Raw genomic sequence first — 18,215 nt, forward strand, 5'->3', positions numbered from 1 at the left:
CTGTTCCTGATCTTCTACGTCTAACACAGGGACATCATAACTTTGCACCTGACTGTGCCTCTGAAACCCATCATTCCCATCAGAATCATTGACACTATCACTCAGAGATTCCCACTGAGTCACAACAAACACTATGCAACACGATTTTTGTTCCTGGGTTATAAACTCGTGAGAGACAAAGGTTCAAATCCACACTCAGCCATGGAAAGCCTTTATTTATTTATTTACTTACTTACTATATTTGTATACTGCCCTTCTCAGCCCGCAGGTGACTCAGGGCATTCCTATACAGCCATGTCCCTCCTTCCACTGAAGGAATGCATTATATGAGTCTACACTGCCATATAACACTCTGAACTGTATTATATGAGCCTACACTGCTATATAACACACTGAACTGCATTATATGTGTCTACACTGCCATATAACACACCGAACTGCATTAGCTGAGCCTAGACTGCCATATAACACACTGAACTGCACTGAACTGCCATATAACACACTGAAATGCATTATATGTGTCTACACTGCCGTATAACACACTGAACTGCATTATATGAGTCTACACTGCCATATAACACAGTGAAATGCATAATATGAGCCTACACTGCCATATAATACACACTGAAATGCATTATATGAGTCTACACTGCTATATTACACACTGAACTGCATTATATGAATCTACACTGTCATATAACACACTGAACTGCATTATATGAGTCTACACTGCCATACAACACACTGAACTGCAATATATGAGTCTACACTGTGAAATAACACACTGAACTGCAATATATGAGTCTACACTGCCATATAACACACTGAACTGCATTATATGAGTCTACACTGCCAAATAACACACTGAACTGCATTATATGTCTACACTGCCAAATAACACACTGAACTGCATTATATGAGTCTACACTGCCATATGACACACTGAAATGTGTTATAATGTATGATTCTACACTGCCAAATGACACACTGAAATGCATTAGATGAGTCTACACTGCCATATAATGCAGTTCAGCATAGTTAAAATGCATTCTAGGCATTATATGGCAGTGTAGATGGGACTTGGGGCTTGACAAGTAAAGTTTCCAAGAGCAGAGAAGAAACTTTAAGAGTGGATCCTTCCTTCCTTCCTTTCTTGCTGAGTCCTAACCTCTGCCATTGAACCCACCTGAACGTGTCCCCATCGGGCAGTTTCCTTCCCCGAGACCCAACTTTCCCCTCCAACCGTGGGCTGCAGGCGTGGGATGGCTCGCTGGGCGGAAAACGAGGAGCGGCGTGGAGGCGCGCCGTCAGAAATCCGTGGCGATGATGATGATGCCGCCGGGGATCAAAGGGAGCCGCGGCGGGGATGATGTCACGCGCGCGCGGAAAGGGGCACCCCCTCCCCGCCCACGGAGGGCAACCCGTCCCACGTCACCGCCGGCGCGGCTTATAAAGAGAGCCAGGGAGATTCTTCAGGCTGCCATCCCTCGACCCTCAAGACAAGCCAGCCAGTTGCCTTTCTTTGGTTCCTCCCGTCCGCGATGCTGTGGCTGTGGCTGTCCCTGCTCTTGGGCCCGTCGTGGGGGTCTCTGCTGTGGCGGGGGGGCTCTCCCTGCGAGCCGGTGCGCATCCCCATGTGCCGCCACATGCCCTGGAACCTGACCCGCATGCCCAACCACCTGCACCACAGCACCCAGGCCAACGCCGTGCTGGCCATCGAGCAGTACCAGGAGCTGGTGGCGCAGGGCTGCAGCCCCGTCCTGGGCTTCTTCCTCTGCGCCATGTTCGCCCCGCTCTGCGCCCCGGAGTTCCTCCACGAGCCCATCAAGCCCTGCCGATCCCTCTGCGAGCGCGCCCGCGACGGGTGCCAGCCCCTCCTCCGCCGCTACAACCACTCCTGGCCCCCGGCCCTGGCCTGCGAGGAGCTGCCCCTCTACGAGCGCGCCGTCTGCATCGCCCCCGAGGCCATCGTCACCGACCTGCCCCAAGGTAAGACGGGACCGGGCCCAAGGCAAGAGCCGCTCCCTCCACTCCACTCCACTCCACTCCACTCCACTCCCCTCCCGCGCTCACGCCGCCTTCCTCTCTCTTTCTATGGCAGAAGACATCAAGTGGCTCGACCTGTCCGACGACATCATGGTCCAGGAGAGGCCTCTGCCCCCCGAGTGCAAGCGATCCGGGCACGGTGAGGACCCTCTGAAGCCGACCCTCCTTTCCCCTCACTCTTCCTCTCCCCGAATGTCTAGCTTTAACGCCAAAACAGACCCCTTCTCTCTCCAACTTGATCCTCTTTCCCAAACTTTCCCCTCAAAAAGCGACCATCCCAAGCCTCTTCCTTCCCAATGCATAGTTTCAACTCCCCTCCTTTCCAAAACAGACCCTCCTCTTCTCCCAACTTTCTTCTCCAGCTCCTCTCTAAATATTCTTCTTCTCACTCTCCTCTTCTTCTCCCTCTCCTCCCCCAAACAGACCTATTCTCACTCCAACTTGATCCTCTTTCTCAAACTTTCCCCTCAAAAACCGACCCTCCCAAGCCTCTTCTTTCCCCATGCACTCCCCACCTTTCCGAAACAGACCCTCCTCTTCTCCTAACTTTCTTCAACTCCTCTCCAAATCTTCTTCTTCTCACTCTCCTCTTCTTCTCGCTCTCCTACCCAAAACATACCCACTTCTCTCTCCAACTTTATCCTCTTTCCCAAACTTACCACCCAAAAACCAACCTCCCAAGCCTCTTCCTTCCCCATGCATAGTTTCAACTCCCCTCCTTTCCGAAACAGGCCCTCCTCTTCTCCCAAATTTCTTCTCCAACTCCTCTCTAAATCTTCTACTTTTCAGTCTCCTCTACTTCTCGCTCTTCTCCCCAAAACAGATCCCTTCTCTCTCCAACTTGATCCTCTTTCCCAAACTTTCCCCTCAAAAAACCGACCTCCCAAGCTTTTCCTTCCCCATGCATAGTTTCAACTCCCATCCTTTCCTAAACAGACCCTCCTCTTCTCCCAACTTCCTTCTCCAACTCCTCTCCAAATCTTCTTCTTCTCACTCTCCTCTTCTTCTCGCTCTTCTCCCCAAAACAGACCCCTTCTCTCTCCAACGTGATCCTCTTTCACAAACTTTCCCCTCAAACCCCGACCTCCCAAGCCTCTTCCTTCCCCATGCATAGTTTCAACTCCCCTCCTTTCCAAAACAGGCCTTCCTCTTCTCCCAACGTTCTTCTCCAACTCCAAATCTTCTTCTTCTCACTCTCCTCTCCAAAACAGGCCCCTTCTCTCTCAAACTTGACCCTCCTCTTCTCCCAACTTTCTTCTCCAACTCCTCTCCAGATCTTCTTCTTCTCATTCTCCTCTCCAAAACAGACCCCTTCTCTCTCCAACTTGATCCTCTTTCCCAAACTTTCCCCTCAAAAACTGCACCTCCAAAATGCTCCCAAGCCTCTTCCTTCCCCGAATTCAGTTTCAACTCCTCTCCAAATCTTTTCACTTTCCTCTTCTTCTCACTCTCCTCTCAAATCAGACCCCTTATCTCTCAAACTTGAACATCCTCCAAACTTTCCTTTCCAAAAACGACCCCCCTTCAAAACGCGCCCAGCATTTTTCTTCCCCAATACAGAGTTCAACTTCTCTCCAAAACAGACTCCTTCCCTCTCCAACGACCTTCTTCTCCAAACTTTCCTCTCCAAAGGCAACCCTCCTCTCCAAATAGTGCACCCAGCCTCTTCCTTTTCCCATGCATAGTTTCAACTCCCCTTCTTTCCAAAACAGGCCCCTTCTCTCTCAAACTTGACCCTCCTCTTCTCCCAACTTCCTTCTCCAACTCCTCTCCAAATCTCCTTCTTCTCACTTTCCTCCCCAAAACAGACCCCTTCTCTCTCCAACTTGATCCTCTTCCCCAAACGTTCCCCTCAAAAACCGACCCTCCCAAGCCTCTTCCTCCCCCAAATTCAGTTTCAGCACCTCCCCAAATTTTCTCACTTTCTTCTTCTTCTCACTCTAATCTCAAAACAGACTTTTGCTCTCCTCTCCTAAACAGACCCCTTCTCTCTCCAACTTGACTTTCTTCTCCAAACTTTCCTCTCCAAAGGCAACCCTCCTCTCCAAATAGCACACCTAGGGTCTTCCATCCCCAATGCAGTTTCAACTCCTCTCCAAATCCTCTTCTTCTTGTTCTCCTCTCCAAAACAGATCCCTTCTCTCGCAAACTTGACCATCTTCCAGAACATTCCCTCTACACAAGGCGCCCAGACTCTTCCTCCCCCAATGCATAATTTCAACTCTTCTCCTTTCAAAAAACAGACCCCCTTCTCTCTTAAACTTCTCCCGTCTTTCCTCTCCAAAACCAACTCTCCAGCCTCTTCTTTCCCCAATGCCATTTCAATTCCTCTCCAACTCCTCTTCTTCTCACTATCTTCTCAAAAACAGGACCCTTCTCTCTCCAGCTTGACTTTCTTCCCCATACTTTCAACTCCGAAGAGGTGCCCAGGCTCTTCCTTTCTCCAATGCATGTTTCAACTCTTCTCCAAATCCTATTCTTCTCATTCTCCTCTCCAAAACAGATCCCTTCTCTCACAAACTTGGCCCTGGATACCAAACTTTACTATTACACCCCCAGCCTCTTCCTTTCTTGAATGCAGTTTCAACTCATCTCCAAATCTTCTCACTTTCCTCTTCTTCTCACTCTCCTCTCAAAGCAAACCTTTTCTCTTACAAACTTGAACCTCCTCCAAACTTTCCTTTGCAAAAACCACCCTTCTCTCCAAAACACCACCAGCTTCTTTCTTCCCTAATACAGAGTTCAACTCCTATCCAAAACAGACCCCTTCTCTTTCCAACTTGACTTTCTTCTCCAAACTTTTCTCTTCAAAGGCAACCTTTCTCTCCAAATAGTGCACCCAGCCTCTTCCTTCTCCCCTGCATAGTTTCAACTCTCCTTCTTTCCAAAACAGGCCCATTCTCTCTCAAACTTGACCTTCCTCTTCTCCCAACTTCCTTCTCCAACTCCTCTCCAAATCTTCTTCTCCTCCTCCCCAAAACAGACCCCTTCTCTCTCCAACTTGATCCTCTTTCCCAAATGTTTCCCTCAAAAACCAAACCTCCCAAGCCTCTTCCTTCCCCAATTCAGTTTCAACTCATCTCCAGATCTTTTCACTTTCCTCTTCTTCTTACTCTCCTCTCAAAGCAGACCCATTCTCTCTCAAACTTGAATCTCCTCCAAACTTGCCTTTCCAAAAACGACCCTCCTTTCCAAAAAGTGCACCTAGCCTCTTCCGTCCCCAATGCAGAGTTTAAATTCCTCTCCAAGCCCTCCTCTTCTTGCTCTCCTCTCCAAAAGAAGATCCCTTCTTCTCTTCCCCAACATTTCCTCTCCAAAATGTGCCGAGACTCTTCCTTCCTCAATGCATAGTTTCAACTCCTCTCCTCTCCAAAACAGACCTCCTTCTCTCTTAAATTTGACTCTCCTCTTCTCCCAACTTTCCTCTCCAAAACCAACCCTCCTCTCCAAAATGCACCCAGTCTCTTCTTGCCCCAATGCCATTTCAACTCCTCTCCAACTCCTCTTCTTCTCACTCTCCTCTCCAAAACAGATCCCTTCTCTTGCAAACTTGGCCCTGAATACCAAACTTTCCTATCTAAAACGCACCAGACTCTTCCTTCCCTCAATGCAGTTTCAACTCCTCTCCAGATCTTCTCACTTTCCTCTTCTTCTCTCCCCCCTCTCCAAAACAGACCACTTCCCTCTCCAACTTGACTTTCTTCTCCAAACTTTCCTCTCCAAATAGCTTACCCCGATTCTCCCTCCCGCCATTCATAGTTTCAACTCCCCTCCTTTCCAAAATAGACCCCTTCTCTCTCAAACTTGACCCTCCTCTTCTCCCAACTTTCTTCTCCAACTCCTCTCCAAATCTTCTTCTTCTCACTCTCCTCTTCTTCTCTCATTTCCAGAACAGACCCCTTCTCTCTCCAACTTGACTTCCTTCTCCAAACTTTCCTCTCCAAAGGTACCCCCACATCTATACAGTTACTGCTTGTCCTGCCTGAATCATACTTTTGAACAGTTCTTATTCTTTAGTTTTAAATCTAGTATCACCCATTACTCCTATCCTCTTCTTCAAACTCTCCTCTCTCAAACTGATCCTCTCCTGCCTCTCAAAAACTTGCCTGGCTTCTTCCTGAATTATGTAATTTCTTTCAACTTTCTCTGTGTTTTGTCTTATTTTTGTTCCAAAGATCGCTGCAAGTGTAAGAAGGTGAAGCCCACCCTGGCCACATATCTGAGCAAAAACTACAGCTACGGTAAGGCTCTTGGGAGCAAAGGAACAATTCTAGCCATAATTGCATCTATGAGAGAGATTACACTATGTGACAAAATTTGAAAAATATTCTGTTCCTGGTTTAAAAATATTATTTCCTGTTTAATTGTGTGGTACTTACTTTGAGAGTAGTTGTCATATTTCAGAAACTTTGCTTTGTGGCTGACGCAAACTATGTTGAATTGGTTGAGACTTGATGAGATAGTAATAAAAAAACTAGAGCAAAGTGTGCTGCTGGATGTCCCACAAAAATGTTTTTATGATAGAACCAATTAGGAAATGACATTTATAACCCAGGAACAAAAATCAGGTTCAAAGGTAAAGCTCTTGACATTAAGTCTAGTCGTGTCTAACTCTGGGGGGTGGTGCTCATCTCCATTTCTAAGCTGAAGAGTAGGCATTTTCTGTAGACACCTCCTAGGTCATGTGGCCTGCATGACTGCTTTGAGTGCGGTTACCTTCCCGCCAGAGTGGAACCTATTAATCTGCTCACAATTGCATGTTTTCGAACTGCTTGTTTGGCAGAAGCTGGGGTTAACAGCGGCAGCTCACTCCGCTCCAAGGATTCGAACTGCCGACCTTTCGGTCAGCAAATTCAGCAGATCAGTGGTTTAACCCACTGTGACATACTGTGCTTTTGTGTCAATAATAATAATAATAATAATAATAATAATAATAATAACAATAATAATAATTGTTATCTAGCCAAATCGGCAGAACACTCAAATAAAACAGGTTGAGTATCTCTTATCGGGAATTCTGAAAGCCAAAATAGTCTGAAATTCAAAATTATCTACATCAGCAACTGAGGGCCCTTCCACACAGCCATATAATCCAGAATATCAATGCAGATAACCCACAATATCTGCTTTGAACTAGGTTATCTGAGTCCACACTGTCAGATAATCCAGTTCAATGTGGATTTTATACAGCAGTGTGAAAAAGACCTGAGACAGTGGTACTTTCTGATAGTTCAGCCTACATTTTAATTTTTTTAAATGTATAAAATTGACTTCAGTCTATGTTTGTGTGTGCAAGGTCTATATGAAACTAAATGTATTTCATGTTTAGACTTCGGTCCCATCTCTCAAATATCTCATTTATACACATATGTGAAAATATAGAGTTTCCAAAATCCCCCCTTCCCTGCCACTCCAAAATTCCAAAACATTTCTGGTCTCAAGCATTTCAAATAAGGGATTAACAACCTGTAGGTCATATATTGTATTTCTCTTGGAATTGAGCTTCCTTTCTTCATATCCTAAATTTGAAAAAAATGTTATCTTCCTAGTTTGAAAGTGTTATTTCCTGCCTAATTGAATTGTACGTACTTTGAAAGTCGTTGTTATACTCCAGAAACTTTGTTTTTGTGGCTACCACAAACTACGGGCCCTTCCTCACAGCCCTATATTCCAGAATATCAAGGCAGAAAATCCCACATTATCTGAGTGTGGACTCAGATAACCCAGTTCAAAGCAGATATTGTGGGATTTTCTGCCTTGATATTCTGGGATATAAGGTGGTGTGGAAGGGCCATCAATTGAATTAGTTGAGAGTCGATGAGATATTTGAAAAACTATGGCAAAACGTGCTGCAGGATGTCCTGTAAAAACAAAGTTTTTGCAGTTTAATAAACCTTTTCCAGTTTTTTTAAAAATAGAACCAATTAGGAAATGACATTTATAACCTAGGAGCAAAAATTGTGTGACATGGTGTAATTTATTTCTAAATAACAAGATTAATCAAGCCTAATTTGTTATTGTGCATTTTGAGAGGCAGTGGATTTATAGTATAGACAACCGCTTGATAACCAGGACATATAAAGGAATTTCAAACTGGCATCTTAGAGTGCTTCCAGACAGGCCCTATATCCCAGGATCTGATCCCAGTTTTTCTGCTTTAAACTGGATTTTATGAGTTCGCACTGCTAGATTTTATTTATTTATCGTGTCAGGAGCAACCAGACATTTGTATTACATTTTTAACAAAACAGACAGACAGACAGACAGACAGACAGACAAAACACAAAGTTTGCAAGCTTGGTAGTTGTCTTAATGTCCTTTGACCAGTAGATAATCTGCTAGATAATCTGGAATAAACAGAAAATCTGAGATCAGATCCTGGGATTTTGGGCCTATGTGGAAGACCCCTAAGGCCCCTTCCACACAGCTTTATAAAATTCAGATTGAACTGGATTATAGGGCAGTGTGGACTCACATATCCAGTTCAAAGCAGATATTGGGCCCTTCCAGACAGGCCCTATACCCCAGGATCTGATCCCAGGTTTTTTGTTTATTCCAGATTATCTGGCAGTGTGGACTCATATAATCCAGTTTACAGTAAGAACCTGGGATCAGATCCTGAGATATAGGGCCTGTCTGGAAGGGCCATCCATGGATTATCTACCTTGATATTATGGGTTATATGACTATGTGGAAGAGCCCTAAAATATGGAACAGAAACAGCAAACTTGTTTTTTATTAACATCTTGAAGTCCTGATTTTGGCTTGTCGATGAAGTTTTAGCAAGAAAATCATAACCTATACAGTACTATTCACTCATTTTGTGAAAACCTATAAGCTTAATAGAGTGCCAATTCAATTTATATTGGTTTATAAGCAGAGTTTTGTATCCCAATAGAAAAATAACAATTTCAGTGGTTTTATGGGACGTAACTATCAGGCGTGTGTGCAGTGGAACTCTGTGAGACTTGTTTCTGAAAAATAAATATCATATAAGGCTGTTCATTCCCCCCAACTTTCACTCATGTGGAATGACACATTTTCTTCTGTTCTATGTGCTGCAGTTATCCATGCTAAAGTAAAGAGCACGGAGAGAGGGAGCTGCAATGAAATCACCACGATGGTTGATGTGAAGGAGGTGCTGAAGTCTTCATCTCCAGTCCCCCGTGCCCTGGTCCCTCTCTATACGAACTCTTCCTGCCAGTGCCCTCCCCTTCTACCAAATCAAGATGTCCTCATAATGTGTTATGAGTGGCGCTCAAGGTAAGCCATTATAACATCACACCTTGAGTTTGATATTAAAATGTATCGAGTTCCATATTAAGACTATTAAGGAAAGAGAACCAATTGCATCCTTGGAGGTGATCCATCAACTAAAATGAACGAGGATGACCCTGATGGCAGAGTAGCTCCATACATAATGGAGAACCATTGTGGTGACATGGCTATGCTCAGTCATGAAATATAGTGGGTAGCTTTGGGCCCATAACTATCAGCCAGTTTATTCTGCCAATAGGACCTACAAAATGCTTGGAGAAATCCTGAGATATAAATATGATTTGTAGTAAAGAAAAATTGCAACAAAATTCTGCATTTGGAATCCTCTTGTTCGTTCTCTCAACAGTATTCCAATTCACTCACCATATTACCATATATACTCAAGTATAAGACAACCCGAATATATGTCAAGGCACCTAATTTTACCACAAAAAACTGGGAAAATGTATTAACTCGGGTATAAGCCGAGGATGGGAAATACAGCAGCTACTGGTAAATTTCAAAATAAAAATAGCTACCAATACAATTACATTGATTGAGGCATCAGTAGATTAAATATTTTTGAATCTTTACATAAAACTGTAAGATAAGACTGTCCAACTCTGATTGGACCATTATTCTAACCTTCTTCGATGTAAATGTGCTTACGTATCCTTCCGATAATAATAGAGTAAAACATTAATGTAATAATAATAATAAAAATAATAGAGTAAAATAATGGAAATAATGGTAATACTTACTTACTTAGGCGATCCCTCGTTGTCTGAGTAGGATTGTCTTCCAAGATCGGTGTACTGGCAATGGGTCCATAGGTGACTGTAGAGCCCTATTCTTGATCTGCATGTTCTCCTGCAGTGAGGGCAATGGTTTCCAGGTGGAAAGCAGTCCCGGTTGGGATTGGCTTGACACACCTTCCTCTTGGCATGTTTCTCTCTTTCACACTCCATTCGTGCCTCTTCAAATTCTACAGCACTGCTGGTTACAGCTGACCTCCAGTTGGAGCGCTCAAGGGCCAGGGCTTCCCAGTTCTCAGTATCTATGCCAGAGTTTTTAAGGTTGGCTTTGAGCCCACCTTTAAAACTCTTTTCCTGCCCACCAACATTCCGTTTTCCATTCTTGAGTTCGGAGTAGAGCAACTGCTTTGGGAGACGGTGGTCAGGCATCTGGACAACGTGGTTGATCCAGCGGAGCTGATGGCGGAGGACCATCACTTCAATGCTGGTGGTCTTTGCTTCTTCCAGCACGCTGATATTTGTCCGCTTGTCTTCCCAAGAGATTTGCAGGATTTTTCGGAGGCAACGTTGATGGGATCGCTCTAGGAGTTGCATGTGACATCTGCAGACAGTCCACATCTCGCAGGCGTATAGCAGAGTTGGGAGGACAGTGGCTTTATAAACAAGCCCCTTGGTATCCCTACGGATGTCCCAATCCTCAAATACTCTCTGCTTCATTTAGAAAAATGCTGCACTCTCAGAGCTCAGGCAGTGTTGAATTTCAGTGTCAATGTTGACTTTTGTGGAGAGGTGACTGCCAAGGTAGCAGAAATGGTCAAGATTGTCTAATGTTACACCATTAAGCTGTATCTCTGGCATTGGAGAGGGATTGGCTGGTGACTGCTGGAAGAGGACTTTGGTTTTCTCGATGTTCAATGACAGGCTGAACTTCTCGTATGCTTCTGTGAAGGTGTTTAGAGTGGCTTGTAGGTCTTCTTCTGAATGTGGAGATGTAATAATAACAGTAATAATACAGTAAAATAATAAATATAATAATAATACAGTAAAATAATGTAAATGTACTAATAATATATAGAGTAAAATAATACATGTAATAAAAATAAGAGTAATAACAGAGTACAATATAAATAACCTTGACTCAAGTATAAGTCGAGGGGGACTTTTTCAGCCTTAAAAAAGGGGCTGAAAACTCAGCTTATACTTGAGTATATGCGGTATTTAGCGCTCACAGGGTATTGCTGATTTTTCAGTCTCTGCAATTTTTTTTCATTCATTCATTTGAATGTGTGTATGCATTTGTTTACATTTGTGAGCCTCTTAATCCTTTTGGCTTTATAAATGACAATATTTGGAGAACCGTGAATGCGATTTCGGGAGTAATTTTGAATGAGCAAGACTCATTAGTGTTACAAAAGACTCACTTTCATCAGAGATGCAAATTTCCAAAAAATGTTTTTGAAACTATAGTCACATTTAGCCACGTGCCTTTTTGAGTCTGCTTGAGGGCATTGCTTATAGGCTGTCATGAAGTGTAAACACACTTCAAAACCTAACATTACACCATTGCTTAGAATTACAGCTATATATAGAATTGAAATAGGAAAGATAATTTTCAGGCACCCTGTATGATAATATTGATAAATCTGAGCTTCCACATCCAGAGGTCTGACTGTATGCATGCTTTGAAAAGGAAGTTGAGAAAACCAGAATATGATGACAGATTGGGGCATTGGACTTGATGGCCCATTGGATCCCTTCTAACTCTGTAACTATGATTTACAAGCTGAATATCGATGTTTTGATTAGAGAGAAAGTGGGAGGAAAAATAGGTCTGTGTGTGCAACATAGGAAGCAACAATTTGGTTAAGCTTGGGGCATTTTAGCATGACAATGCATCAGTGTGAACAAAAGCTTTCAAAATTAAACCCAGAATTGGGAAAAGATCAGACTAAGTCCCATATTCCATGGAACAAGTTTGCCAGGGATGCTTCTAAAGGTCACTGAGGTTTTCCTTTAATATGCTTTCTTAAGGGATTTGAACAAGACAGCAAAACAAAACATTGTGTTTCTCATTGAACTAGAAGATACATAAACAGGGTTTGAGTTACAGCAGCTTTTAAAAATGTCAACAGTACTGGTGTCTTGCTTGGAAGAGTGCTGAAGTAAATACCACATTTTTGTTTCTATCACAATATGATTTTTATGATTATATTGTGGCCTCGGTCTTGGCTTAAAGGACATGGAAGGCTATGCTGAACTGAGACCATAACGGTAAAGCTCATCACAGATGTTCAGTCTGACACAGTGCTGTGACCAAAAAGGAAATAAGAATTTCTTCTCATAAATTATAGTTATTTTTTTCTCTATACTGCCTTGGGCAGACCACACCTGGAATACTGTGTTCAGTTCTGGGCACCACAATTGAAGGGAGATGTTGACAAGCTGGATGTATCCAGAGAAGGGCAACTAAAATGATCAAGGGTCTGGAGAACAAGCCCTATGAGGAGTGGCTTAAAGAACTGGGCATGTTTAGTCTGCAGAAGAGAAGGCTGAGAGGGGTCATGATGAGGGCCATGTATAAATATTTTATTTATTTATTTATTTCGCGCATTTCTACCCTGGCCTTCTCAACCCCCGAGGGGGGGGGGGGACTCAGGGCGGCTTACAAAAGGCACAATTTGATGCCAACACAAACAATAAGATAAAACATATATAAACAGCAATTATAAACAATTAAAACAATCAATTATACATCACAATCAATAAAACCAGTCTAATGCTCAACGTTCACCAGCTCAGAATCAGTAAATTCATTCCACATTGTCAAATCCTATCAATTCTAGTCGTCATTGTCCTTTGTCTATCTGCCAGATTACCCAAAAGCCTGGTCCCATATCCATGTTTTTAGTTTCCTTCTAAAAGAGAGGAGGGATGTCGATGACCTAATTTCCCCGGGGAGTGAATTCCACAGGTGAGGGGTCACCACCGAGAAGGCCCTACTCCTTGTCCCCACCAATCTCACTTGTGATAGAGGCGGGGTCGAGAGCAGGGCCTCCCCAAAAGATCTTAAACTCTGAGGCGGGACATAGAAGGAGATGCGTTCGGACAGATACGCTGGGCCGGAGCCATATAGGGTTTTGTAGGTCAAAACCAGCACTTTGAATTGTGCTCGGAACTGGATCGGCAGCCAGTGGAGCTGACATAACAGAGGGGTGGTATGCTCCCTGTATGACGCTCCGGTGAGTAATCTGGCTGCCGCCCGCTGGACTAATTGAAGTTTCCGAACAGTCTTCAAAGGCAGCCCCACGTAGAGTGCATTGCAGTAATCTATTCGGGATGTAACAAGAGTGTGGACCACTGTGGCCAGATCTGACTTCCCAAGGTACGGGCGCAACTGGCGCACACGTTTTAAATATGTGAGGGGAAGTCACAGGTAGGAAAGAGCAAGCTTATTTTCTGCTGCCCTGGAGACTAGGACACGGAACAATGGCTTCAAATTACAGGAAAGGAGATTCCATCTGAACATTAGGAAGAACTTCCTAACTGTGAGAGCTGTTCAGCAGTGGAACTCTCTGCCCTGGAGTGTGGTGGAGGCTCCTTCTTTGGAGGCTTTTAAACAGAGTCTGGATGGCCATCTGTCAGGGGTGCTTTGAATGAGATTTTCCTGCTTCTTGGCAGGAAGTTGGACTGGATAGTCCATGAGGTCTCTTCCAACTCTATGATTCTAGGGTTACCCCAATAAGTCAGAGGAGTGTTATGCCATTCTTTATTTCCCTTACTGCCATAGGATTGCTCTTTATTATTTGACATAGTTAAGTCAAACATTTAAACATTCAAATCCTCAAGGAAATAAACGCCAAGTGAAATCCTATAATGTCTATTCCCAATTAAGTCATACAGATTCTAAGTGGAATGTTATTTCCAGGTAAATGGGATGTTGTCTGAAGCCTGAAACATACCTCACTATGCTGGAATCTACAAAACCTAGAAGTGCTTATGTTCTTTTGTGTCCCTCTTGTTTCTACCATGATTTCAGATTGATGCTTCTTGATGGGTGCTCAGTTGAAAAATGGAAGGAGCCTCTAAGCAAAAGGTTTAAGGTAAGACATTCATTTGATATTTCTAAGAGCTCTTCTAGAAGATGTGATGGATACCTCCTTTCAATTTTCTATAAAGGAAAATTGGCTTCCAGTCAGTAGCCAAAGAGCAAAAATTAACAAAGGGATCGGTTTTAGGTAAACATGATATAATTCAAATAAAACATTTTTCTCACACTCACCACTTAAGATAGAGCACAGGAAGGGAAACTTTCCAAGAGTTATGGCACAATCAAGGGCTATGGCTATTGTTGTGGCTAGCCATGAAGCCAACATTTTCAAGCAGCCCTATTCAGCTGCACAGAAACATCAGACTCATCGGTGTATAAACAAGCTGTTGTTACATGAACACAACACTAAGGCCTTTCCCTCTGCACCACAAGATTGCAGGAGGATACATTGAAATGACCACTTCCTTGGCATGCTCATCAAAACCTTTTCCAAACTGTTTTGGGGGATTTTTGCCTTCCTCTATTTATCTTGTTGGAAATTCCCTTTGGTTGAGCTTTACCAGAAAAACACAGCCAGTTTTGCTTTGAATAGTGAGACGTTCACTTTTACTGCCCTGCTGCTCTCATGCAGTGTTTGCCTCATCACTCCTGCTTAGGTTAGGTGGACTGGGTCAATAAACAGATGGTAATTATTAAATAGAGGGATAATTTGAATTGCTACTCCAGTGATAGTACTTACTTACTTACTTACTTAGGCAATCCCTCGTTGCCCAAGTATGATGGCCTTCCAAGTGTAGTGTCTTAGTGGTGGATCCATTTTTGTTGTTGTTCGGTCATTTCTGACTCTTCGTGACTTCATGGACCAGTCTACGCCAGAGTTCCCTGTCGGTCGTCACCACCCCCAGCTCCTTCAAGGACAATCCAGTCACTTCAAGGATGCCATCTATCCATCTTGCCCTTGATCGGCCCCTCTTCCTTTTGCCTTCCACTTTCCCCAGCATAATTGTCTTCTCTAGGCTTTGCTGTCTTCTCATGATGTGGCCAAAGTACTTCAACTTTGTCTCTAGTATCCTTCCCACCAATGAGCAGTCAGGCTTTTTTTCTTGAAGTATGGACTGGTTGGATCTTCTCGCTGTCCAAGGCACTCTCAGAACTTTCCTCCAACACCACAGTTCAAAAGCATCTATCTTCCTTCGCTCAGCTTTCCCTATGGTCCAGCTCTCACATCCGTAGGGGACTATGGGGAATACCATTGCTTTAACTATGCGGATCTTTGTTGCCAGTGTGATGTCTCTACTCTTCACTATTTTATCAAGATTGGTCATTGCTCTCCTCCCAAGAAGTAAGCGTCTCCTGATTTCCTGGCTGCAGTCTGTGTCTGCAGTAATCTTTGCACCTAGAAATACAAAGTCTGTCACTGCCTCCATGGATCCATAGGTGACTGTAAAGACATATTCTTGATCCACATGTTCTTCCACAGTGAGAGCATTGGTTATCAGGTGGAAGGTAGTCCCGGTCAGGATTGGCTTGATGTGCCTTCCTTTTGGTGCATTTCTCCCTTTTGCCCTCCATTCATGCCTCTTCAAATTCTGCAGCACTGCTGCTCACAGCTGACCTCCAGTTAGAACGCTCGAGGGTTCTCGGTGTCTATGCCACAGTTTTTAAGGTTGGCTTTAAGCCCATCTTTATATCTCTTTTCCTGTCCACCAACATCCTGTTTTCCGTTCATGAGGAGTATAGTTCTTGAGCTTTGGGAGACTGTGATTGTTGTTGTTGCTGTTGCTGTTGCTGCTGCTACTATTGTTGTTTTTGGTTGTTTTGACAGACAATGGCTTGAATAAATCACTGCCACCCTTTTCTTCTTTAAATTCTGACCTTCCTCTCTAGACATCTATCTCCTTAAACATGGCATTCCCCCTCATCTTTTTCTTCTGTTCATCCAACTACTAAGTATTATTTAGATTTCAGAAGTGTTATTTAGATATCTGGAGTGTTGCCTGACATAACAACTATAGGGCCTTGTTAAATCTCCCATTTCTGGAAGCACTAGTTGAGGAAATGGACTTAATATTTTTATGTGGGGAGAGTAGATGTAGCTGGTGTTTAGGACAGGTTCTTTAAACTTTGGATTGAAATCCAGAGTGGATCCACCACTACATTGTCCTGCAAGTAAGTGATCTTCACTGGTCAGTAATTCATGAGTTCTCTCTCTCTCTCTCTCTCTCTCTCTCTCCCACTAATGTGTTTGCTTTGTTTTCTTACTGTTTCTCATAGCGATGGGAACAGCGTCTCCAAGAACAGAAGCTGCGAGTAGCTCCTAATAAAAGCCAGAGTGCTAAAAGCTCCGGACGCAATGGGGTACCAAAACAAAATTTGAAGACGGCCAACCCAGCCCCTTCTGGTCCCAAGAAGATAACTAAACCGAGAAGTGAGCAAAAAGAAGTTAATTCCAAAAAAAATTGAATCACAATTTTTATCCGTGCCAAAACTCACAATCTGACCAAAGTGGTATACGTGTACTCCTGAAACCATCAATGCAAACATTATTGCTATGTTCCAAATAGACCTTATTTACAATAATTCACTGTTAAAAGAATGTATTTTCACATCACAGCATGGGGAAAAATTGCTTCTTTATTAAGGCCACCATTACAAAAGTGTTCTAAAAGAAGCATCCACTTTCCATCCCAACGGAGAACTCCATTGCTATTTTTTCAGCACTAAACATTATATTTGTGTATTAAAACAAATAATTTTTAAATATTCTTTGGGCCAGCTTTTTTTTAAAGAAAGAATATTAATTGATGTACATAAATATGTTAGCTGGAAAAGGTAGTTTGAAAGCTTAGAATAATTCTTGCCACATGTAAATTGATTTGAAAGACTTTAAAATGTAGAATGCAAATATGTAATATTTGGAACTGAAATTAGGGCAAAAAACAAATGCATTTTGCAATATTTTAAGTGTTTTACAATGTGTTAGCACATTTTAAGTGTTTGTAATATTTTATTAGAAAAATATTTAGCCTAATCTAGAGATCTGAGCGCATTAAAACAGATACGTGAATCTCTCATACATCGGATATCCCGTTCCTTTCAATAGATGGGTGCCAATTAGAAAACAATTCTTAAAAAAATATTAAATGTTAGAGGTTCTGCACATATTAAATGTTAGAGGTTCTACACTTAACCAAAATGAATGTAAACCTTTAGAAAGCTGAGAGGTGCCTTGAGTTTCTTTCCAATCCTTTGCCTTTCACATTTGAAATGGAATTCAGTTTTACATATTTTTTTCTGGTTTAAATAAATTCCAGTGGTTCTATATGATGGATATGATCCAGAGCCAAGTAAATGAATGTAATTAGTTGAAAGCAAGTAGAAAATTGCCAATGTAGGATCTATGTTTTAAACACTGGAGAATTTTAAAGTTTAATATTTGTTTGCTTCATTGGGAGCCCTGGAGTTGAACTATAAGCAAAACATTTGGCTGTTGGTGTATATACAATAGGACGCTGAGGATTTTTAGATGTGTTTAGTATTGGAATGCATTTTGACGAAGCCATTTCATAATCTTATGTAATGATGAGCTAGTTTTCTTATAAAAGGGATGAGCAAAGTATTGTGTTCCCAGAGTTGCTGTCAGTTTTTCGGGCTGTATGGCCATGTTACAGCAACCCAGTGATTCTGGCCATGAAAACCTTTGACAATACATTGTGTTCGCACTTTTGAACTTACTTAATTGTAAGCAGCACCACCATGGCCTTTTCTAGGGGCAGGATAAACTTAACTTGCTTTTGTGGATTCTAAAAGTAGTATATTTGGGTCTCCAGATATGTTTTGGCTGCGGCTTCTCCTATTCCAGTGGTTCTCAACCTGTTTTTGGCCTACAGCTCCCAGAAATCTCAGCCAGTTTACCAGCTGTTAGGATCTCTAGGAGTTGAAGGCCAAAAACATCTGGGGACCCCAGGTTGAGAACCACTGTCCTATTCCTTACTAGGACTGATGGGACTTGTGCTCTACAAACACCTGGAGGGCCACCTTTCTCCCATGCCCCGTTCTGTATTTTTTCATTGAGAACCAGCTGTGCACAGTAATGACGGCTCGTTGGA

At 42.9% G+C, this 18,215-nt stretch overlaps 1 protein-coding gene across 1 annotated transcript; it reads left to right on the top strand.

The window, feature by feature from the left end:
• The first annotated feature begins 1,006 nt into the window (after positions 1–1,006).
• SFRP4 (secreted frizzled related protein 4) lies at positions 1,007–16,872 on the top strand. The gene is made up of 6 exons (XM_060783416.2): positions 1,007–1,989; positions 2,102–2,185; positions 6,222–6,287; positions 9,111–9,309; positions 14,095–14,158; positions 16,381–16,872. The coding sequence occupies exons 1-6, from the start codon at positions 1,542–1,544 to the stop codon at positions 16,567–16,569; spliced, it is 1,050 nt and encodes a 349-aa protein (XP_060639399.2). The 5' UTR covers positions 1,007–1,541; the 3' UTR covers positions 16,570–16,872.
• Positions 16,873–18,215: the final 1,343 nt, after the last annotated feature.

The sequence above is a fragment of the Anolis sagrei genome, chromosome 6 (assembly GCF_037176765.1).
Source record: "Anolis sagrei isolate rAnoSag1 chromosome 6, rAnoSag1.mat, whole genome shotgun sequence".
Taxonomy (NCBI): domain Eukaryota; kingdom Metazoa; phylum Chordata; class Lepidosauria; order Squamata; family Dactyloidae; genus Anolis; species Anolis sagrei.